Below are 24,773 nucleotides of genomic sequence, written 5' to 3'. Positions count from 1 at the left end.
TGAAATGATCAGATTTTTCTCTGTGGGAATGTTGTGATTTAAACTGACACCACCAAGTGACCTAGAGATAGGCTTATTGCACAGATAAAAATGCAGGGTTGGGTTGTTTGAACTGCATTAGCATCAGAATAAGAAACTGCAGGGCGAGTTGGCTGAGGTGGCCATGCAGAACTGGGGAGGGTTCTTTGGAAAGCCTCAGAGCTGGGAGTTCTTTTCCATAAATAAGTAAGTCTGTGTCCTGAGCAGTTAATGAATACAGAAGTCTGGGCAACTTTTAAGCTGTTTGGGATATTTGAAAAACCTGTATGGTGCTCATGTTAGTGTTGTTGATTTCCATTCCCCCACCCCCCACCCCCATTATTTCCATTTTAAGGTGAGCTTTTATTTGACTTCCTTTATTTTTGCTGAAAGATGCTGATGAGAATGTTTTTGCCAGCGCTTTTCTGTAACACCGCTGTTAACACCCACAACAGTTCCAGCAACGTGCTGCCCCTGAAACTTTTGATCCTCCACATACAGGTCGGGATTGCAGGCAGCTTAGTGCTTCAGGGACTTTGTCTTTGGAGTTGTCTTTTGGCTGCTTGTGCTGGTTACTCTGGGGATGCCAAGGAAATTATCCTGCACGATCCTGCTGTGAATGCATATACAGCTTTTCTGGGGGATCTCAGTGTGTTTCAGAGACCCAAACTAATTAAACCTCATGAAATTCATGGCAGACAGATAAGCATGAGCCACAGTAAGTAAGCTAAAACAGAGAGGTGATGAGCTCAACTTTCCCGTGGTAATGAACAATGACATTCCTGTTGAATGGAGTTGTAGGTGCTTTGGAAATGAGGCCCCTGGTGGCTTGGCTGGAGAGCTAGTGTTTGGAGATGGACTTTGTGGAGGTAGTTAATATTTGCAGTTTTACCATCCAGCATTTGTCTTTTAGAGACTGAATTAGTTCAGATCCCCTCAATGTTTCCTTGCTGGTGAGTTCTTGGTGAGTCTGCATAAGCATGTTGGGAGGTTACTGAAATGTCGTCTTACCCTTCTAGACTTGAGTTTTCTCAATTATCCAGCTTTTGTTGGAATCATAACTTTCAAGTATCACTCTGCATTAAGCCGAAAGTCCCTGACTAAGGTGCGCCAGCTCTTACAGTGCTAACAGCTTTTGAAAATTGCTGTGCTTTTAACTTCATTGGGGTAGTGTTTCCAGTAATTCCATCTCTGATGCAGCTTTTGAGAGAGGATTGATACGCTTAAGATGACTGATGTGGTCACTGTTGGTCATAGGCAATAGAAAAAAACAGTGCCGGTGAAGTGGACGAGCTGGCAGTACTGTTAAATGGAGTGGGAATGAGAAAGTTCACTTGCTTAAGTTCACTGCTTCAAGTGCACAGTTCTTTCAAGTACAAGAGTACCAGACAATGCCTTTAGAAAACAAAGGTTTAGCCGGTCTGGCAGCTCATTTATGTAATTATAGAGGGGGTTTAAAGAAAGCAATCTAAAGAGGGATGTAGGGAAGCATCAGATAATTCTGGTACTATAAGGAGGTTTGCAGATACACGGATATAATGCGTAGGTTTCCATTAGGGCATGCTGTACAACTGGGATATATTGACAAAGAGAGAGGAAAAAGCAGTAGTGAGAGAAAGCGATGGCTCTAATTTCTACAGCTTTTTAAGAAAATGTCTTAGGCATAGGAGCCAGCTAAAAAGGTTAATTGGGCAAGATCAGTTATTGTGCTGTGTGAAAGTGAGCTTCAGAGCTTGAGAGGAGAAAGCATCAGACAAAGCACAGAGGTGTTTCATGAGATGAAGCTGTTTGTGTGGTGGTAAGAAATGAGGATTAGCCCCATTCTGGAAGAGGGGAGGTGTAAGAAAAGAGACAGAATTTACTGAAGATGTCAATGTTGTTTCAGTGATGCAAGACCCTTAAAGCAGTGTGCAGATGGAAGGAGAAGGGCAGACAAGTTGCCTTTGTGTCTGCATAAAGAGGCAGTGAGAGTTACAGCGGGAAAGGAGTAAAGTTTGGGAAAACCAAAGAGACAAGGCACAAAAGAAGAGGTGGCACAAAGGCGATGGAGCCTTTTGTACCAACTCAGCGCAGTGCGTGAAAGCATCCCAAAAAGTGGCCGAGTTGTATCACTGCATGTGCTGTTGGGCAGCGGCTGGCAGCCAGGTTTTTCTAGCGCTTGGCTATCTCTGTCTGAGGCCACACTGGAAATACTGTGTGTAGCTTAGGCTATCTGCTTTTATATAAAGTGTTACAGTCATGGAAAAGAATGAGCCAAAGGGAATGTAAAGGTCACAGAGAAAGATTACAGGGGCATCCAACGGAAGAAGCAGGGATGTTGAGGTATGTGCTCTTATAAAGCTGTCACACGTGCTGGAAGGGAGGAATACCAAAGTTCATCCACAAAGTGACGGGGTGGTTGAACCTGCTGGAACAGCTTTGTACTCAGTGGCTGCCACAGAAATGAGGAGACTAAATGAATGCTTGCTGAAATTGAAACTAAAAGCTGGGGATTTGGCATGATTACCTAAGTGCAAACAGCAAAAAGCAGGAGTTAATTTTGCACTGGCCTCCTTGCTGTAGACCTGCCTGTCTTCTTGGGAAACGTCCCTGAGAATGAGCTGTTGATAGTGGAGCACAGGCATTCATTTTTAAATTAATTTGAATAATGCGGGCATAAGTCAGTTTGTGTTAGCGCTTGATGCTAATGAAATGGATTTCAGACCAACAGGCTCTGGGGAAGATTGGAGCTTCAGCATTTCCCCTGTTGCACATTTCAGTCTACTGAGAAGTTGGAGCAAAGGGCTGCATCTCTGCTTCATTTGTTGCTGGTTATGCAGTTTAATTAGTGCCCATCATTGCACATTTCTGAACAACTCTCAGGAAGCTGAATACGGGCTTAGTGAAATCCGTAACTGCAGAGGAGCTCTGTAACTGGATGCTAAGAACAGGCTGTTCATACGCAGGAGACAAAAGGGTCCTTTATGCAAAAGTAGCTTGTTAGCTTTTTGTTTTTAAGCTGTAGCATGTCTAAGCGATCAGGGTGTCACACACTAATAAACTGGCAAGCCCCTCCAGAATAGACATTCTTGGTGGTGATTTAGAAGGTGCATTTATACAGTAGTTTCCAACTTCATTACTACGCTGTTTCCTTGGATACTGAGTGTTTTGCATATAATTACGAGAGGGGCATTAACGATCCTTGGTGGTTCTAATGGTTTTAATGACATTTTTCATATTACCTGGTTAGTGATTCTCTTTTTCCTTTTAATTTCCTATATCAAAGAGGAAAAACAAAAGGAAGTGATTTCTGTCAGCTAATTTGCACAACTTCTTTTGAGCCAAGAACAGGTTTCATTTCATAAAGTGTGGAAATCCTGCATGCTATTTGTAGAATTATGTCCCTGAATGGGTTGTAAATAGGAGTTGAAGTGGTACTATTCATCGCAACATCAAATTCACACTGTTTGGGAACAATCTTACAATAGTAAAGAAAAAGCTGTTTAAATGCTGGGCAGTAAACAAAATTTGTTATGGGTGTGAAAGCATTTAAATACTTCATGTGTCTATTTAAGACTTGGGTATTTTGATAGTGCTCAGTATGTTTCTTGAAGGTACTTTCTGCTCTTTACACACCATCTTGGTTGCCTCAACTCCGGCTGTTGTTTGACAAACAGTTTGATCTGCCATGGACATGAAAAGGATCCCTCCTGCCTGCCCAGGCACCCGTTCCCATCTCCCTCCCTCCCTTTTGTTCACAGGCATATTTGCAATAGGGTAGCTCAATCCACAGTGAGAACAAAATCAACAAAATATACTCCAAAAAGGAGGGGAAAGGAGGGAAAGGATTGGGAGGGGGGGTAAGCCCAGGACAGCTGGTGGCCATGGTGGCTTATTCAGCTGTAAAGTGATCACCAAGCTGTGCTCAAAGTGATTGTGCCTGAGTATAATTTGGCTTAGTTGTGCAGTGTTTGCAGCACTTGTGAAGAAGATTGTAGGAGCGTCAGGCCGTGATGCCTGCGCTGCAAAGGATGCATTTGTATGCGCTTGAGGAATGTCTGTCCGGGAGCAATATTTCTGAATGTCAAAAAAGAATTAATGCTTTCGTGTTCTCTGAGACCTCATTGGACCTCAGGATATCCCCTAGAAACACAGCAACAAGGATTTAAACTCTTAAATGACTGTAACTGTCACGAGCTATGTAGTTACATGAGGTATGAGGGCAGCTGGGCATGATGAAATAGGCTGTATGTGTGTGTGCAAACACCACCACCACCACCACCCCCACTACAAGCGTGCTCATTTATTGAAACTGCTTTTTAAGTTCAAACCATTTTTTTTACTGATAAGAGAACTACTTTATATTCCTCCCAATACGTTTTCTTCAGAGGAACAATTGTATAGTTCATTTAATAAAATAAAATACAATCATTTTTCCAAAAAACACAGAATACGGAATTTAATACAGTAGCGTTTGACCATAAATTCTAGGGATACATGTGAGATGGCTCTTTTACAGTACACTCAGTTTTATTGCAGTCCTCATAGTGGCTTTCATATGCCAAAAGCTATTCAGAGTCTTTTCTTATAAAAGTGCTATAGAAGTATATTATATCCACAGACATTTTGTCCTTACCCATTATAGTTTCACAAGCGAGGCATGCTTCCTTTTTCCCCTTTCTGTATGGATGTGTAGTATTGCTAGATTTGCTTTAGTTAGCTGATGCATTGCTATTTTATAACTCTTCTGCCTTTTCTGTTCCCTACTTTCATCTTAAAAATACAGAGAGAACAGGTAGTGCAGCTTCAAACAAGGCAGAGTTATTCCTGATGACTTTGATTCTTTCCCCTTTTTACCTTTCTGGAGATTTGCAGGGGTCAGATTAAAGTTGGCAGCTGACTTTCAGTCAGTGCATAGCAGAGCTTGAGGAAGAACTGTACGCAAGTAGTGCCTTGCTATGTGAAACTTCATTTTCTGTTGAGGTTTTAAATTCAGCAGCAATGAGCCTCACTGGGCTGAGTTGTTATTTAGGCTGGAGTCTATTTATTTCAGCTAACAGCTTTCACCATCTCTTATCAGAACAAAAAGGATAGGAAAATGGTGAGCATGTGGCTGGGAGGCACGGGGCGTGAGTTTGCTTCTGTAGGATGCTCTAAGAAGGAGCATCCACATGCCTTTTTACAGGGCAGTCCCTGGGAGTTGTGCACCAGCATGGCACCTTTGGCACAAGGTGGGAGCGATGGAGCAGCTTGGCACAGCCAGGCCTGGATTTTTAGGGATCTGGTGGGGTGATACGGGTTTGCCAGCACTTCCTTCTTCCCTCCTCGTGAACAAACAGAAAATGTAGAGCCAGTGGCTTGCTGTGTTTTGGGGCCATGGGTCAGCAGCTCAGGGATGTGTGGCCTGCCCTGTTTATTGGCAAGTGCCAAGTTGGATGTTCAGTGTCGAGTGATGCGAGGCATCCCCAACCAATATTTGGTGCTTTCTGTCCAGAATTTGAGGGTACGGGCTTGCAACTTGACCTTGGGCTGCAGATGATCCTGACTGCAGGAGAGCAAGTGGGGAAAGGTGAGGCATTAAGGGATGTGGCTGTTCTTCCTTGTGGCTGCCATTTTCAACGACATCATGGGATCACAGAATCCCAGACTGGTTTGGATTGGAAGGGACCTTAAAGCTCATCCAGTTCCATCCCCCTGCCATGGGCAGGGACACCTTCCACTACAGAAGGTTGCTCCAAGCCCCATCCAGCCTGACCTTGAGCACTGCCAGGGATGGGACAGCCACAGCTTCTCTGGGCATCCTGTGCCAGCGCCTCAGCACCCTCTCAGTAAACAACTTCTTCCTAGTATCTAATCTGAATCTCTTTCTGAATCTAATCTGAATCTGAAGCCATTCCCCCTTGTCCTATCCCCACATGCCCTTGTAAAAGCTTTCTTGTGGGCCTCTTTAGGGCACTGTTGTTGTTACTACCCCTGCCTTAGTAGCCTCCATTTAATAATCAGTGTCTCCAATTAACTTTCCAAGATCTACACATAATTTTGAAGACTGAACCCAAACTCCTGACCTGTGAATAAATGACAAGTTTTGAATGGTTGCCACTGCAATGGTGCTGGGAAACATAACTGTGTGACCCTCTGTTCTGGGGATGCAGAGCAGTGGTGCTGGTGAGCATTGCCTTGTAGAGAAACCTTGCCATGCATCATGCAGGTGCGGAGGGCAGCGTACTGAGGTGGTAAGAGCTGGCAGGGCAGTTGGAACTTGATGATCTTAAGGTCCTTTCCAACCGTAATTAGTCTATGATTTTATGTGGGGTGTCTTCCATGTGGCCTGGAGCAAGGGGTTTTCCACACCAACTGGGTTACTGTGCTTGTTTAAAATGCCTTTCATGGAGAAAGGGCAGATCATAGCACTATAAAGCTATTTTCCCAAGTCTTCCATGCAGGAATCCTGTGGATGTTTGAGGAACATGTTTTTTCTAAGGGAAGCATAGAGCTTTGTTAGTAATGAGGGCTAAAAAAGCCTTTCAACTTATTTAGAAAAGAAAAGTAAAATCAATTATGATTTTGACATATGAAGCTGCTCGTAATGAAACCATACTCTTCCTGAGGTTCTGCCTGTAATGCCAAACTTTTTAAAGGCGCTTTTCTAAAGTGATTATTGAAACTCTGTATCAAGATATACCTCATTTAATCTAGCATATGCTGATTGCCATGAAGAGATTTTCAACAGATACTGTACCATGGTGTCTGTTATTCTCCAGGACATAAATAGCTGCTGGACTGTAGATGACTGTGTGGGTAGCTGGCGGCTTATGGGTAACCTCTTTTCTGGCACAGAAATAATGGGCTGTTGTTCTTCCAGTTGAAGTCCTGATGTGTTTTGATGTTTCTGATTTACATTTTTAGCGCTGTTCCTGATACCATTCAGTGTTCTGGGAATGGTCTTTAAACTTAGTGTTTATTTTGGAACATTGGTTTTCCAGCAAACAAATATGTGATTAGCAATTAATGGTTTTGCTATAAATAAACAAAAAGCGAACAGTTCAGCTTTAAGTAGTGATCTCTGCTCTGCAGAGCTTTTAATTGCACTGTGCCTGCAAAGTTGAGCCTTTCCAAACACGCAACAGGCTTTGAGGTACTCCCAGCTGCGGCGGCTGAACTGGGCGAGTTGGAAAGCTGAAGCTGTAGTGGTTTGAGTTAATGTATGGTTAGCTGAAAAATGGTTATCATCTCAAATATCTCTTCATGAGCCAGCCATTGGAGGGGGGCAGAAGTGTGCGTGGTCTCAGTATGGATGCGGTGGGAGTTCCAGTGTGCAGAGGACTTTCAATGCCTTTCTCTTGCGGGCTGCTTGCAGTGGGGTGGGTGCCTGGTGGAGCTGGTAGCAGAGCCAGTGTTGTGCAGCCAAGGCAGATCTGTCTGAGCAGCACCAGCACTCCCTTGTATGCATCAAAAATAGTGTGTTATAGTATCCCATTCAAAGTAATGGCATTCAGCATCCTGTATAGGTTCAGGTATTTCTAATGTAGATATCGGAAAGCTTTCTTCCTTGCAGTGACTGGGCCTTAACACATGGGCTGGAAAGGAAGGGCACTTCTAGGTTTCTGTCATGTTATGTTTGGTTTAAGGCTGACTCCATCTACCCCTCTGTTTCCCACACTTCTGCAGTGTGGATTCCACTTACCTGAAAGAAACTGTGATGTATTTGACCCGATGTATCTGTGAGTTGCTTATTAGGCAGGCTAACCAATTTCCATAGCCTGAGCTGGATGTGATTTTAAGAAATAGTAGCAATAACCCTTTCTCTGAATGCTGCCTGTTTTAACAAGCAGCAACCTTTCTGGGTTTTTTTTTTGTACAGCAATTTAGAAAGCAACCACTGTATTTATCAGTGATTGTTTTTCTCTGTGTTTTTGAGAACAGTTGTGGGCTTAGGGTTCCTTAAGTTTTCAGAGGCTGCTTCATCAGAGGGCCAGTGGGAGGCTGGTTTTGGGGAGCTGCCTATAAGAAAGGTGGTTGCTGTGCCTGGAAGGCAGACGCATGTGGCCATCTCTACTTGGTCATAGACAACTGAAGTGGGTTGCTGCAGAAGCAGCTCTGTGTTAAGCCTGTGGCGCAGCAGCAGGTGCCAGCGCCCTGCAGATTCCTGCCCTGTTGAGAGAAAAATGTTCACTGCTAAATCTGGGTTTTGTTCTCAGATCTCAAACTTTTTGGGAATCTCAATCAAAATATTTGCTCCTTGCACTTCAAGCATCATCTCTCTGTATTGCGGTGTGTCACAGCCATCTTGAAGAGAAATGACATTGCAAAACCAACAATCCCTTTCCTACACCTGAGAAAGAAATATCTTTTCTTTCTTTTTTTTTTTCCTCTAGAATCATAAGATTTAGGTTTTTCTCAAGTGGTTGTTCTGTTCAGTTATGGTTTTTGTTTTTCTTAATGGCACCTGGATGCATCCATGTGTCTTCTTCCAAGACTTTTTCCTGGATTGCTCAGGCAATGCCATTTTCTCAGGTCACTTTGTGTGTTGCTCCTGCATGGACCAAACACAACCAAGTTATGGTAGAAACTGGAGCATCACCAACCCTGGCTGCACATTTGGGCAGCAAGTCTGGTGGGCAAGACGATGCCTCTGCCCCTGTGTATAGTAACTGTCACTGTGCTGGTTAGTGGGTCGTGTCCCAGTGCTGCTCACCCTCCCTTCTCACCAGGTCCCATGCTCTGTCTCTGTTCACGTGTGGAGTGAAATGCTTTATTCTACAGTCCCTGTGTAAAATCCTTACTGAACTGTCATTATTTTGACCTGGCATCTTGTGATGATAGAATCGTGGAATGGTTTGAATTGAAAAGGGCCATTAAAGAACATCTAGTTCTCCAGAGTCTCCTGGTCTCTATTTTATATTGTGTTTTTTACTTGCAGCTGTCAACTGGAAAGAAGCTTTTGTATATTCGTCTCTTTTTTGAACACCTTCTTTTTGCCCATATATAAAGGTCTGGACCATTTGAGCTGCCTTACCTCCACACACAGAGTGTCTGAAGGAGATATATATATTTATATAGTATTTTTTCCCCCCTGAGAGTAACAGCTTACCCCAGTGCTTACACCTACATACCTATTATGGCCCTGGAAACAGTAGTTGTAAATCTCAGAGACTTCTTTCTTACCATAAACTATATCCAAATAGTTTATACAAGCCTGTGCAAGCTGTCAGAAGGAGCCTGTGCAGCATCCCGAACACAGAGCAGACTGGTGGCAGCACCTTGGCAGCGCCTGGGACAAGCAGGAGTGGGTTTGCAGGAAAACTACCATGGAAAAGAGGTGAGGATGGGAGCAGCCTTGCGTGGGAAAGATGAAAGATGCTTTATCAGCTGCAGGGACACATCTGCATCAGTGCTGCGCTGTGGCCCTCCTAAGTGCTCATTCCGTGGTGCTGCATGGCAGGGTGTGATCCTGCCTGTGGGTCCTCAGCAGCAACTCGTCAGGATGAGCAGAGCCCTGGCCCCTGAGGTTTAGAGCTACAGCTTGGTCAAGAGCTGCTTATGGGGATCCTGATTAATGTGTGGCTAAGGGAGAGGTGGGTAAAGACTGGCCGTGACAGGAGTGGGACTAACCAGTCCTAGATTTTTCATATTGACATTGTACCTAGAAAGAGCTTCCAAGCCAGGGTTCCTTGCATGGGAGTCAAAGTAGATTTATGATATAAACTGAAGGAAAAACAACCCCAAACCACCAAATAAGCACAAATTGTATCCCTGAGCATGTTTCATAAGGAAGCACGTAGCCCCCTTGAAAATAATTGGCTCATTTTGAAACTGCCCAAAGCTTCCCCATTTTACAGTGATTAAGAAGCAGGAGCCAGGGGGAACTGGAGATGCACAAAGCATGAAAACTGGGTATCAGCCTTTGTTTCCCTGGGGGCAGACCACCAAGGGACAAGCTCAAATCGCTTGTAAGGTGGCTCCCAGGAATTTGCTTTCAACAGATCTCGCACGCAGGCAAATTATTCCTCCTTTCTCTCCCCCACTACCCTTTCCCCAAGCCACATTTCATCCTCGAGGGGGAAGGGAGAGTCCGACAGACCCTTTGCATCCTCTCCCTGGGCAGACAGACGCCGCCTGGCTCCTGCTCACAAGTGGAAGCATTTGCTCATGAACTGATACTCGGCAATAATTGGTGTTGTATGGAAAAAATCCCAGCACCTGCTAGCAAAACAAAGTTATTCATAACATACGGCCGGGTGGTTAAATCTTCACTTCCTAGGGACGGCCTGAATTACACTCAGTACATGCTGAGCAGCCTTTCTCCTGTGTGGAATTATATGCAGGCAGCAGGAGGATTTGCAGCTCTAAGGACGGTTAGGATTTATAGCGCTGTCTTCTGCAAGGACTTACTCTGCAGAAATGGTCATTTTGTGTTCATCTTCTCTTTTTGGGATAAACACATCATGATATAATCATATGTATGGAAAAGCGGATCTTTGTGCTCATCGGGGAGCAGGTAGCCCTGTTGTAAATCTGTTGGTGTCAGTCAGGTTTTTTCCCCCTCCTGCCTAGAGTTGAACACGCATTTTTAATTCCCTTTTGTGTGGCACAAATTCTAATTTCTTATTCTATTTTCTGATTCCTTTTCCGGGTCAGTAGATCGTTAGCTTTTCCTAGCTGGGTAAATTACTGTGGTGTGCAGCTCAGGGAAGGTGTCTGGCTGGATGAAGTACCATTTAAGTGTGTTTTTGCCCATATTCTCCTTTGAAAACATGCTAGTGATACTGCCTGTGTAATGAGGGGAGGGTATGAAATCCATGGCTATCTTTAGTCTGTGCCAGAGCTTTGCTGGTAGAATGACATCTTGGTCTTTAAACTCCATGTTCCTTAATACGCATTTCCATGAGTTTGGAAGTTTTCCATAGGTCTGTGTTACTGAAGAGGCTTCTTCCAAGAGAGGGCACTGATGTACATGGGCTCTCACCTCCTTGTTGCATATCGATAACAGCCTGTGAAAAACCTCTTTTCCTATCACTGATAAGCTTGACCAAAGCTTTTAATAGGTGACAACTACAAACCAGTTAAGATGCTCTGTAACCTTCATTGCACCCTTCTGGCAGATTCTCACAGCCTGGTCATGCAGGAGTTTTTGTTGAAGCAGATGCCTGTTATTGATAGAAAACAGCACTGGATAAGAAGCTCCATTCAGTCACATGGATTTGCCTGTGTGACAAGCTTGTAAGTTTAGTGTTTTGATGATTAGACCATAAGAATAGGGTACTGCCAATGGTGACATTTGAGTGAAAGGAAGGAGTTACTTCTAAGATTGAGGTAAATTCAAACAAAATCAGGAGCTTCTATTCTTGCGGCAAATGCATGGCTTTGCTCCTAGTAAGACTTTGTGTGCATGTGAAGTTAATGTTCTTCTGCCTCCTAGAAGGGACTTTTATATTTTCTAATATAACTTTTTGCTGTAAAGCTGCTCAGGTAAAAGAATTTAAATAACTACCTTTTGAGAGAGAATTGTGACAACTCTCCCGAGAAAGGAGCAGTAATTCCAAACTGATATATTTTTGCATACCAGGAAGTCACCATGTTCTTCTGTGTGAGGAGGCACTCTCCCTTGCCCAGCTTCTTCAAGAGAAATAGCAGTCAAGATAAACACCTTCAAGTGAAGGTTTTGTGACTATTTTTTTCCCATATACAGGTGCATAAACATCTTGACTCTCAGAAATTTGTCATCTGAAGTTTAGAAACTGGTTTTTCTCCTCCCAGCCTAGAGGACCCTGCAGGTAAAAGCTTTATTGGATCCATGTGGTGAAGATGGAAGTTAAGGCACAGATTAGTTTCTTCTCTCTTCTCTTACAAAGGACCTGTAGAATGTCTAAATAGATGTGTTGTATTAGTTTGTCACTTTGCCTAAGTTAATTTACCTGATGGTCAGCTGGAAAAATCCTTTTCTCATATGTGTAATTGGTCTTGGAGGGTAAATAGTGAGAGAGAAGAAGGGATTTTTTCCCCCATTATGGCCAGCTAAAATCTTATTCCAACTGCTTGTTGAAGAAGTTTACCTGCTGTATTCCTTGTATTCTGTAAAAGTCCTTTTCACACATGTTTATGCAAGAGGAATATGCATTGTTTTGTTTTTCAAGGGCTTTTTTATGGTATGGAAATCTTTGGAGTTAGAAGAAGGAGCCTAGGGAGAGGGAATCCAAGGATCACACAGCAGTAGTCTCATATCTGCCTATTGAATTAGAGGCACCGTTTTGGTGTGCAGGAATCCTGGAAGTTCTTGGGACTTGAATCTTCCTTCTCAGTCTGGTGGGGTGTTATGCTTGGATGCAGCCCAGAGGTTACCAGAACAAAGATGAGAAAAAAGAATGATGCTCATACCCCTTGCAATTCCTTTAAGGAGCACCAGCCACCTGCAAGTCCTTGCAGCTACTCTGCAAGGTTTGGGTCACATAGTTAATCTTTGTTCAAGTAGAGAAGGAAAGTGACCGGGTGGAGAACTGAATGTGAAATTATAGAGTGATGTGATGTTCAAGTTTATTTTAAAGAGTATCAAAAATTGAGACACACCGTTCTATTTCTCCATTCCTCTTTCCCACTTCAAGGCCAGAGTATTTAATGTGAACCAGAGTGAAAAGATGCTGGACTCCTGTGCTATCTTGTCACCTCCTTGGGTGTTTAGGAGGTTCTTCTTTTAGTCTGTGCTCTTGCTGTAGTGGTTTCTTCAGACTAACCATGTTAAGCACTACCAGTGGATCTATATATTTTTTTTTGGTAGCTCCTGCCCAAATATTTTAAAATCAGGCAAAAGTAATCACAACCTTTCTCTTCACTTGAAACCATAACATTTTTTTGACAAGAAGTGCCTTCAAAGAAATGCTTCTTAATTTATGGTGGGTTGCTTTGTACTTTGTTTCTGTAACCTATCACATTACGTTTCCTGTGCGTTGAGTATGTATGTATTATGAGCCCTTAAAAACAAATATTCCAGAAGAAAGGAGTTCAGTAAATGAATAAAACATTCTTGGGTAGCGCAAGTGGCAGTTTAATAGCTTATCCATTGGGACTTTCAAATAATATAATGATGATGGCCATATAAATATATGGATAGATGAAAAACTTCAATGAGGAGCTTGTTACAACTCTGCATACCACATCTGAAATGAAATCAAACTCTGAAAGTGCTGCCTGATGTGAAGGTCCAATTTTTCCAGCGCCAACCTTGAAATTATACCTAAAAATACAGAAGCTGTGTGTTTGTGTTAACTAAAACATGCGCTCAGGGAAACACACACATATACTTACGTTGTTTGTAGGTGGAATTTAGTGTTTCAGAAGTGATCCTGATTGCACTGAACCACTAGAACTTTTTAGACTATTGGCATGACTAAATTTATAGCAGTGTGTTTGAGATTATGTCTTAGCCCTGGCTTTCTCTAAAAACAGATAAATGGAATGGGAGCATAAGGTTGTCATGATGTATTGCCTGGGATATACACAACTTTTTCATTAGGTTCACCATATCACAAAGCTTTGTAAATATCTACTTTGATGCCAGTCTGCCACAGCAGAGTCTAACCTTGGTTAGCCTTGGGTGCAGTTAGCATGAAGGTAAAGTTTTACACAATTTTTTGCTTGTAGCAATGAATTACTCAGGAAATCTGATTTCTGATTATGGTGGACCTGGAAACCTGATGTTTATGGCCATGAAAGGTGGAAAGAAACTATCTCAGGCTGAACTATGATGTGGACAGGAGAAACTAGAACACCAAATGAGACGTAAATAGGATAATACAATTAATTTCATTACACCAGAGAGACATACTTCTGAGAAGCTGCTGGGCGTCAGAGAAAAGAAGTCTGGGTGTTCATATGAAGCATAACATCAGTCTCCATCATAAGCCAACAAAAAAATCACTTTCTCTTGGCAGTGGGGAGAGGCTGGTATTGCAGTACAGATGGAGGATGCTGAAGTGCTCTTGGTGAAAGGCAGCAAAACAGTGATTTGTCTGTTGAGTATTTTAATAATGCCTCATCACAGAAGAGGCTCGGCCCTTTATTTTGTTATGTGTTGGGTCTCTTTACAAATTAGAATTTCTCATTCCCCTTGGCTGGCTTTTCCTTGGCAGCATGCTGTATATTGGTTGTATTTTCTACTTGAGAGCATTGTCTCCCACGCTAGGCTGAAGCAGCAGCTTTTAGTGGCAGTACTCAAAGTGATCACATAAAGCCCCATGAAAATAAGGGACTTTGAGATTTTCACACCAGTGGATTAAAGTTGATGAATGTTTGTTGTGTTGAAAAACAAGGTGTCACTGCTCTGATCTTTTGGCTGAGTGAAATGACAGCAACAATATAAAAGGCTTTCCTAGCTGAAGTAGAAAAATTCCATTTTGGGTCTCCTGGGTGTCAACCCTGAGCATGGGGAGAGCAAAGGGAGACTTGGTTCCTCACGTACACAAAGAATATTGGAGAATTGTGCATATTTGATATATAAACTGTATGAGATGTTAATCATAGGACTTGTGATACTTGCTCAGTGATTGAATGGACATATTGAGAAAAGGACATGCCACGTAGTTCTGTGGGGATTTGCCTGTTACTAGGGAATGCAGGCCCAGGAGATGATAGAATCTTGAATGTTTACTATCTTTTTTAAGAGTTTCGTGTTGTTTTTTTTTTTTTGTTTTTGTTTTTGTTTTTGTTTTTTATGGTATCATAGAAAAGAAAAGAAGAAGAAAACAAAGTAGGGGGAGAACTGCAAGAAGTGTATTGAAAGATGAGTGCCTTGACAAACACTTGGGAGAACTGATTAAATCGATTTATGTGTTAAGCAATGGGGTATAGACTGTGGGATGAAGAAGTTAAGTGTTCTGTGTGGACATTATAACGTAAATTGATTGTCATTAGTACTTAAAACTGCAATTGTCATTCAGTTCTATTGGAAGTGAAAACTAACATGAATTCACATTCCAAAACTTGCATGCAATTTATAAATCTCCTAGGGGATGCTGAAATCATGCTGGAAATTTAAATTCGCCGCTGTCATTATCGACATCTTTTCCTATCTTTTTCCACTATGTATTCTAGCTTGGAGAAAGCTACGTTTTTGAGCAGCTTTTTAAATGACAATGAGAACAATGTGTGTGTGCAGGGGGTCTTTCAATAATTGCCTTTTAAAATTGATTTTTATGATTTTCACAAGTAGCAGAGAATTTACTCTGTAACAAAGAAGCTTATTCACACCGCCTCACTGTAAGCACCTGCCTCATTTCCTCAGGCACCTTTCTTCTCCTTTCAGTGGGAAACAATAAGCAAGACCTGGCTCACAGCTTCTGCACCCTCCAGCAGCTTCAGACAGTGTCTCTGCTTATGCTGTCGCTGTTTAACCTCCCAGTTTAGATCCCTGAAGTGAGGCACTGGGGCTGTTTCACAACAGGACTGTATGGAGGTACTCTAAATCTTCCTCAAATGGCTGCTTATTAGTTGCATTTGAATACCTACATTTATAATGAGCTTTGTGAAGCCAATAGAAAAGGCTCTTGTTGCTTTGAGGTGGCTGGAGTGGGACGGACTGGATGGAGACTGATGGCAGTGGAGTTGCATGCCTTATTTGTAGCCAGATTCTACTTGGGGTTACCAAAGTGAAATGCAGTATAAGCTGGAGTTCACTCTGTCTGAGCAAGGACGAATTCATTCTCTTGCTGGTCAGGGTAGCCTGTGTGCAGCAGGACATTAGATTTGAGAGGTCTTCACCTTTCTTAGGTTGGGATGTCAATAGTATCCAGCAAATAGAACATTTATTGGACATACAGAAAAACCTGTTCCATCTGTGGCCTCATTTAGGATATGTTACCCAGTGTTATTTGGTGAAAATCAGTGACCATAATCACAGATGTGTTGTGGTACATATGCAAGGGTATGGCTGCATCCTGCGGGCTAAATCAGCTGTGCTGTTTCCTAACCTGAGTCTTCACCTGGGAGCTTTATTGAGCAGTTTTATTTTCTTAATTATATCTTGCCTGTTCTAAGTATCTGGGTATGTGTATGCATATATACATAATTGCATTTAATTAGCTATAATTCTTCCTTAATTTCGATTTTTCTGAAGGTACCTGTGGTTAAACTAATGGCTGGGTAGTGACTTTTACGTGCTACTTGTTCTTGGTGGCTCAAAATTAATCAGCCTTGTGATCTTTCTTAACTGTCCATAAAAAAATGGTAACAGTTGACTGTCACAGCACTGCACGCATAATAAAAATGCTGTCTTCTTTCCAAAGGCTGGAACTAAAAATGACTTTTCAGTGTGCTCTGAAAACAAACAAGTTCAGGCTTAGTTGGAGCTACTGGTATATAAGAACAATAATTTCTGTATGTGGTTCATCTTCTTATATAAACTTATTCAAATGCATGCATCTGATTTTCATTTTTTTCACTGTGGTTGTTGGCTGTATGCATGTGTGTATAGATGCGGTAGGATCTCAGAGTTTTTTATGGTATACAGTTATGTATATGTGTATCTGCGTGCGCATGCATATATATTACACACTCACACATGAAAAAATGTAATCCAAAACCGATGTGGTTGTGAGTGTTTATGTATGTGTGTATAATATTCTCCCTTTATGTTTTCAAAATATATAGTAACTAGATGTTACATGTATTTTTAATTAGGAATTTAATAAGTAATTTTGACATGACACTTACTGATCACCTATTTTTTCTCTCTCTCTGTCACAGGGTGAAAGAATGATGTGATGGAGGTGAATATGGGCCGCTGGTCAGGCTCACGGCCACCTCCGTCATGCCTCGCCTTTCTGATTGTTAAGCTCCTGGCCTCTGTTTGCCAGGTTGTTCATGGGACCACTCCACTTGGCTTTCACTTTACACATTCCACTTACAATGCTACGGTGTACGAGAATTCTGCAGCCAGGACCTATGTCAACAGTCAAGCGAGGATGGGCATTACCTTGGCTGACCTTTCATGGGATATCAAGTACAGGATAGTGTCTGGTGATGATGAGGGCTTTTTTAAAGCAGAGGAAGTCATCATTGCTGACTTTTGCTTCCTAAGAATAAGGACTAAAGGTGGAAATTCTGCTATTTTGAACAGAGAAATCCAGGACAATTATTTATTGATGGTGAAAGGGTCTGTCAGAGGAGAGGACTTGGAAGCATGGACAAAAGTGAACATCCAGGTTTTGGATATGAATGACTTAAGACCTTTGTTTTCACCAACCACGTACTCTGTCACGATAGCAGAAAGCACTCCTTTAAGGACTAGCATTGCACAGGTAACTGCAACAGATGCAGATATTGGGTCCAATGGTGAATTTTATTATTACTTCAAAAACAAAGTTGATCTCTTCTCAGTTCATCCTACAAGTGGTGTTATCTCCTTAAGTGGACGGTTAAACTATGATGAGAAAAACAGATATGATCTTGAGATTTTGGCTGTGGACCGTGGGATGAAGCTTTATGGAAACAATGGTGTAAGCAGCACTGCCAAGCTTTATGTTCACATTGAACGTATAAATGAACATGCACCAACGATAACTGTGGTAACCCATATTCCCTTCCCATCAGACAAGGAGCCTACCTATGCAGTTGTTAACATTGATGACCTAGATGAGGGAGCCAATGGAGAAATAGAATCTGTTTCTATTGTGGCTGGAGATCCACTAGAGCAGTTCTTTCTGACTAAAGACAGTAAATGGATGAATGAGTACAAAATCAAAGAACGAAAGCCTATTGACTGGGACAGCTTCCCGTATGGTTATAACCTGACTCTCCAAGCAAAGGACAAAGGATCTCCTCAGAAATTTTCTGCGGTCAAGCTGGTTCACATTGCTAGTCCCAAGAAAGAAACTGTCCCCATGAAGTTTGAAAAGGAAGCCTATGATTTTTTGATCAGTGAATTTTCACCTCCTGGTGTGGTGGTTGCAGTAGTTAAGCTGATATCTGAGCCACAGGGTGTGGAATATAGACTATCTCCAAGTGAGGAAGCTGAGTATTTTAAGATCAATCCAAACACAGGCCTTATTACTACTGCTCGTCCTTTGAAAATCATTGAGAAGGACCTTTATGAATTAGAAGTATATACGAACAAAGGCAGTGATTTAAAAGCACACGTTACTATCAGGTTAGAAGATGCCAACGATCACACTCCAGAGTTCCAGCAGCCCTCCTACAGCGCGTTCGTCAATGAAAGTGTCCCTGTGGGATCTAGTGTTTTGGCAGTTTCAGCAGTTGATAAAGATAGGGGAGAGAATGGATACATAACATACAGCATTGCCAGTCTGAACTCATTGCCATTTACAGTAAACCAGTTTACAGGTGTCATTGGCACATCTGAAGAGCTGGATTTTGAGTCCTCACCAGAAAGCTACAGGTTCACTGTGAGAGCTTCCGACTGGGGTTCTCCCTACCGCCATGAAAGCGAGGTGAATGTCACCATATATATAGGCAATGTCAATGATAACAAACCCCTCTTTGAAAAAGTGGCATGTCAGGGAGTGATTTCCTCTGATTTTCCTGTTGGTGGTCACATCACTGCTGTTTCTGCAATAGACATAGATGAGTTAGAGCTCGTGAAGTACAAAATTATCTCTGGAAATGAACTTGGCATTTTTTATTTAAATCCTGACTCTGGTGTCCTGCAACTTAAAAAATCTCTAATTAATTCTGGCATAAAGAACAGCAATTTTGGCCTTAAGATAACGGCAACTGATGGAGAGAACTTTGCTGATGCTATGTTTGTCAATATTTCGGTAGTTCATGGGAAAGTGTCTTCAAAGGCCTTTAGCTGTAGAGAAACTAGAGTTGCTCAGAAGCTAGCAGAAAAATTACTCAAAAAGGCAAAAGCAAATGTGAAGCTGAATTTGGAAGATGGTTTTCTCGATTTTTATTCGGTGAACAGGCAGGCACCGCATTTTGACAAATCCTTCCCTACTGATGTAAAGGTTTCAGAGGATCTGCCAGTTGGTGCCACCATCCTGAGGATAAAAGCTTATGATGCAGATTCAGGCTTCAATGGAAGAGTGCTTTATACAATTTCTGATGGTAACATAGATAGCTGTTTCAACATTGACATGGAGACGGGGGTACTTACTGTTCTTATGCCCTTGGACCGGGAAAAAAGAGAGCTTTATGTCCTTAATATTACAATTTATGATTTAGGTAATCCACAGAAATCTGCGTGGGGACTGTTGACTGTCACTGTGGAGGACGCAAATGATAACAAGCCTGTTTTTTTACAGGACAGTTACTCGGTTAATATTTTAGAAAGTACAAGCCTTGGTACAGAGATTATCCAGGTAGAAGCCAGAGACAAAGACCTAGGAGCTAATGGTGAGGTGACCTACTCAGTGCTGACAGATACCCAGCAATTTGCTATCAACAGTTCAACAGGAATGGTGTATGTGGCAGATCAACTAGACCGGGAATCAAAATCAAACTACACACTGAAGATTGAAGCTAGGGACAAAGCAGAGAGTGGCCATCAGCAGTTTTCTGTTGTGCCTCTGAAGGTGTTTTTGGATGACGTGAATGATTGCTCTCCAGCCTTTATCCCATCCAGTTACAATGTGAAGGTCCTTGAGGACCTGCCGGTTGGCACTGTCATAGCTTGGTTGGAAACTCATGATCCAGATCTTGGCCTGGGAGGTCAGGTCCGTTACTCGCTGGTGAATGATTACAACGGGCGATTTGAGATAGACAAAGCGAGCGGTGCCATCCGCTTGAACAAAGAGCTTGATTATGAGAAGCAGCAGTTCTATAACCTGACTGTGCGCGCAAAGGACAAGGGGCGCCCGGTTTCTCTCTCTTCAGTTTCTTTTGTGGAAGTTGAAGTGGTGGATGTTAACGAAAATCTCTATACCCCCTATTTTCCTGACTTTGCTGTCATTGGATCTGTAAAGGAAAACTCCCGCATAGGTACAAGTGTTTTGCAAGTTGTTGCTCAAGATGAGGACTCCGGAAGGGATGGAGAGATCCAGTATTCCATCAGGGACGGCAGTGGCCTGGGGAGATTCAGCATAGATGAAGAAACTGGTGAGTTTCTTATTTCCTTTTCCCTTTGTAGAGGTTTTTGCACAAGCAAAGCTTAGGAATAATTATGTTCTACCTTTAACAAGAAGTTCAGTTCTTCCTAACAGTTAAGCTGAAATTATAAATAAGGATTTTCCAGGTATAGTGATGACATGATTTAATTACCTGGTTACATTCATCATCCTGTAGGTGTGAAATAATACATGTTCCTTTTCAGCAGCTATTTGATGACTCCATTTAGAAAGCAGTGATAGTTACGGAATGACTCGCTTCCAGTTACTGTATTGTCTGTTGATCATTGCAAATTACTCAGGGCATCTCCACAGAGTCACAACACTCATGACCTTGAATGCAGTGTTAAAGGCAATGAAAGGAAATAAGGAGCATGAAACAAGAATTATGTCATCCTGAAACCTATTTGTGGTCTTGTCCTTATTGTTGTTGTGAATCATTTTTCATGGGAGTTAGCAGTCTGAAATGATATGCCATTCTATATAATATGCTTTCTTGTGGCACGGTGTTCATCAGTGTTGGCATGCTTGTGAACAGGTAGAAATACAGGGGACAATGCTTAACTGTAAACCAACTGTTCTAGCTTTCCTTTAGTGGTGGTAGCATGGTGGACATTGATCTTAGAAAACACTATTAATAGAGGAAATATTTTGATGATGCTGAACTTCACTGCCATGCCACCATAGTGGAAAATGTGGAAAATACGGAGCATAAAAGGCTGTCTAGTAAGCCACTTGACAAACTGGCTGTTTAAATGTCTGATAGCTGTGGGGAGTCATGCTGCAGCTGTGGAACTAGGACTAGTGAGGAAAACAGAAAATATTAGTCAACAGTTTCAGAAATTATATTAAATATGTTAGGTCTGTGGGTTTACTGTGGTTTAAGCAGACTTTGTATGTCTTTTTCTAAAGCTTTTAATTGAGAATGTGGTATTAAAACATAAGACGAAAATGTATGTTTTGGCAAATTCAAACTGTTTAATCAAATGTCAGCTTTCTAAACTGAACATTATGAAAAACAGATGACACTGCAAATGCTGCGGATCGCATCTGAGCGTAAGCAGGGAAAAATATTTTTCTTCTATTTGTGCCATAGTCTCTCTGCTGCAGCTGTGCACAGATGATAACAGTCAAAGCCGTGTGTCCAGAAACATCAAACTTTAAGTGTCAGAAGCCAAGAGGGCACCTACTCTGATTTCCAGAAACGTTACAAACTCAAGAGTCCTACATGCTAATAGCAATTGAAGGCATTTGGGCAACATTATTTACCCTTTTGAACATGAATTTCAGTTTCAGGCCCCTACATTTGAAAATGTTGGCCAAACTGCTTTTTTAGTAGCATCAACTTGAGCTAAACAGGTTTCTTATAAAGCAATGGGAGACTGGTCCAACTGCTGCAGTATTGCTCTGGAAATCTCAGGATTCAACACCTATTGAATTGAAAGGAATTGGTGGGGGAAGAGTAAGTTAGTGCATGTTGCTCATTATTAAATGAACCAGGGTTTTAACCCTGTGCCTACGTTAGTAGGGGCGATAGCCTGTAATAAGTTAGGGGCCCTGTGCAGTAAAGCAGGAATCATGAAGCTGTTGGAGAGGGTCCAGAGAAGGGCCACAGAATGATCAGAGGGATGAAGTGCCTCTCCTATGAGGAAAGGCTGACAGAGTTGGGGTTGTTCAGCCTGGAGACTCTCGGGAGACCTTATTGTGGCCTTCCAGTTCTTAAAAGGGTCCTATAAGAAAGATGGGGAGAGACTTGTTAGCAGGGCCTGTTGTGATAGGATGAGGGGTGATGGTTTTAGACTGAAAGAGGGCAGACTCAGGCTGGAAATGAGGAAAAAAATCTTCACAATGATGGTGGTAAAACACTGGCACAGGTTGTAGATGCACCATCCCTGGAGACATTAAAGGCCAGGCTCTGTGCAACGGGATCTATTTGAAGATGTCCCTGACTATGGCAGGGGGGTTGGACTAGATCCTTTGAAGGTCCCTTCCAGCCCAAACTATTCTGTGATTCTATGATTCCATGTTTTGACATGAGTGGGAATTATTATCAATATTCCACATTAAACATACTTAGTTTCTTTCCAGAACTGAAATGTAGTTTGTGCAGGGGAAAAAAGCTCATAACTCCCAAATTTTAAAAGTTGCAAATATTTGTCTACCTTTCACACTTTCACAAGTATTTTTATGAAAATCAACCTGGGCTGTTTCACTAAACTGTTCCAAAGACATTAGATAATACAGCAGATCAAAAGACTATTGGATTCTTCTTTTCTCTGTTTTCCCCAGCTCTTCAATACAACTGAAACCTTCTTGAAACCTACTTGGAGAACACTTGGTGCATAGCTGCAGCTAGGGCAATGTGGAGAGCAGGGGCTGGAGGTTCAGGAGTTACTCCAAGTTACGCTGTTGTAAGGCCAGTGCAGAACTTGACCTGCTGTGTCAAATAGGGCACAACATTAATACTCTGCTATTGAACTGGTGGCAACTTAAATGCTGCTGAATGATGAATCAGCTTTCTAGCTGTAGAAGAGTACTCAAATCACATACTGAATTAATTTGCCAAGAGATAGCTGTTTATTTAGTTTCAGTGCAGTTCATTTGTCACTTTTAAACTGACCCACTCTATTGGCTTGTGCATCGTCTCTCCTGAAATTTGTGAAGGTAAGCAGGAGCACGAAGTACAGCAAATCAATATTTTGGGCTGCCTTAATGAAAAGAAGACTGCAGTATCCATTATAATCATTAGGATATAATCTGGGCCAAATTCGTCCTGCTCTGTGAGCAGGCTGGACTCCAAGCAAGTCTGTGATTTTAGCAAAATTCTGCTCAAGTACATTATTTTTATACTTCTGCAATATTTCATCTTAATGGTGTCAGCTCGTGTGCTGAGTGTGAAGTGCCTGTGCTCCCTGAGGCACGTCGATACTGAGGAGAGGATACAGTGCAGAGATGCCCAAGGAGAAGCTGGCCTGCATGGTGGATCCACACCGCACCATACTGCCACCCACTCGGCATGGTGGCTTTGTTCTTGTTCCACCATAGATGTATATAGGTATCTGTAGGTGCATCTTGTAAGGAAAGGCTGAGGGAACTGGGGTTGCTTAGTCTGAAGAAGAAAAGGTTCAGGGGAGACCTTATTGCTCTCTACAGCTACCTGAAAGGACAGTGGTGTCTTCTCCCAAGGAAGATAGTCCTATCATTTAGATAGGACAAGAGGTAACAACCTCTAGCTGTGCCAGGGGAGGATTATATTGGATATCAGGAAAAATTTCTTCACCGAGAGGGTGCTCAGGCATTGGAACAGGCTGCACAGGGAAGTGGTGGAGTCACGATCCCTGGAAGTGTTCAAAAAATGTGTAGCTAAGTCTCTTAGTGACATGATCTAGTGGTGGACTTGGCAGTGCTGGGGTAGTGGTTGGACTTGCTGATCTTAAAGGTCTTTTCCAACCTAGTTGATTCTGTGATCTGACTGAGCTTGACCTGGGTTTAGTGTGGGGTCCGCAACAGTCTGTTCTCCATTCAGGTCTGAACAGTCTTCATAGTAAGAAAGTTTGGGAATCTACTCCATATTGGCTAATATAGATCTCTCTGCATAGAGTATATGTGCAATTCTTGGCGCTGTGGCAGTTTGGTAAGAGATGTGACATGGTGGGGGGAGCCTGAGACTTCTTTCCTGCAGTGCTGCTTTTGCCTTGTGTCACAGAGAATTGGTTTTGAGGATTGTCGTTGTTGTGTTACAGCATTCACTGCTAAATGCTCCAATTCATATGTGGTAGTAACCAGAAGCATAGAAAGTGTTTGCGAGCTAGAAGTATTTGAGGAAGTGAAATTTTACTTGAATTTGGTCCCACAGCCTTGTGAATCACTTCCAAATTTGTTTCAGTGAATTTATTTTCCTTTTCCAGGAGGCAGAGCCAGTATAAATTTATAAATCAATGAAATCTCTCCTGAAATAGAAGGCAGCAGTTCCTGACCTCCTCCAACTCCATCCCTAGTTTCTCACTAGTACCTTAGCCAGCAGACTAAATTTTGCATGGGTTTACATCTCAGCTCATGATTCATAGCTAAAAATCTGGTTTAAGACTTTTCTGGAGTTAAAAAAAGAAACTTTTTCTTTCATAGAGAACTCTTATTTATTGATTCCTTCCTCAATGGAGATTGAGTTTGTTGCGAGCCTAGGTGTGTCATTCGAACTGTCTTCATTGGGCTATTTATTGGCTGTTGGTATAAATGTCACAAGCTTGCCATTTAAGATCCCTGCGCTGAGGAGCATATAACATGATCCTGCCATTTATGGGTTCTCTCTTTCCTTCTGTCTCGTCCTTTTTTATTTTTGCATCCCTCTCATTTTTGGACTCAAGAGATGTAATCTATATGATGAAATATGATGAAATATGATCATCCACAGTCAGAACTAGTCACTGCAGTATTTCTTCATAGTCAACAGAGAGAAATGGGCAATTGAGAAACATGATTCATTTTACCCTAAAGTAAAAGTAGGAAATCATTTGGATAAATCACATTCTAAAAATGTGCAAAGGTCTTTTGTATGACTAGCTCAGAGAGAGAGGTTTACACTGAACACCTTGTTTTGGTCAGATGTCACCCATTCCTGTTGCTTGTAAGCCCAGAGGGGGGCCACAAAGATGCTCAGAGGGCTGGAGCACCTCTGCTCTGGAGACAGGCTGAGGGAGCTGGGGTTGTTCAGCCAGGAGAAAA

The 24,773-nt window shown here is 42.2% G+C and overlaps 1 protein-coding gene across 1 annotated transcript in view; it reads left to right on the top strand.

Moving 5' to 3' along the window:
- The window catches only part of FAT3 (FAT atypical cadherin 3), a 425,194-nt gene that overhangs the window by 76,199 nt on the left and 324,222 nt on the right, over positions 1-24,773 (top strand). The window contains exon 2 of the mRNA XM_065678787.1: positions 16,732-20,043. Within this exon, the coding sequence (XP_065534859.1) occupies positions 16,749-20,043 (3,295 nt within the window). The 5' untranslated portion in view covers positions 16,732-16,748. The remainder of the gene's footprint in view (positions 1-16,731; positions 20,044-24,773) is intronic.

The sequence above is a fragment of the Lathamus discolor genome, chromosome 4 (genome assembly GCF_037157495.1).
Source record: "Lathamus discolor isolate bLatDis1 chromosome 4, bLatDis1.hap1, whole genome shotgun sequence".
NCBI classification, from domain to species: domain Eukaryota; kingdom Metazoa; phylum Chordata; class Aves; order Psittaciformes; family Psittacidae; genus Lathamus; species Lathamus discolor.
This window is presented reverse-complemented; position numbering and strand designations above follow the sequence as displayed.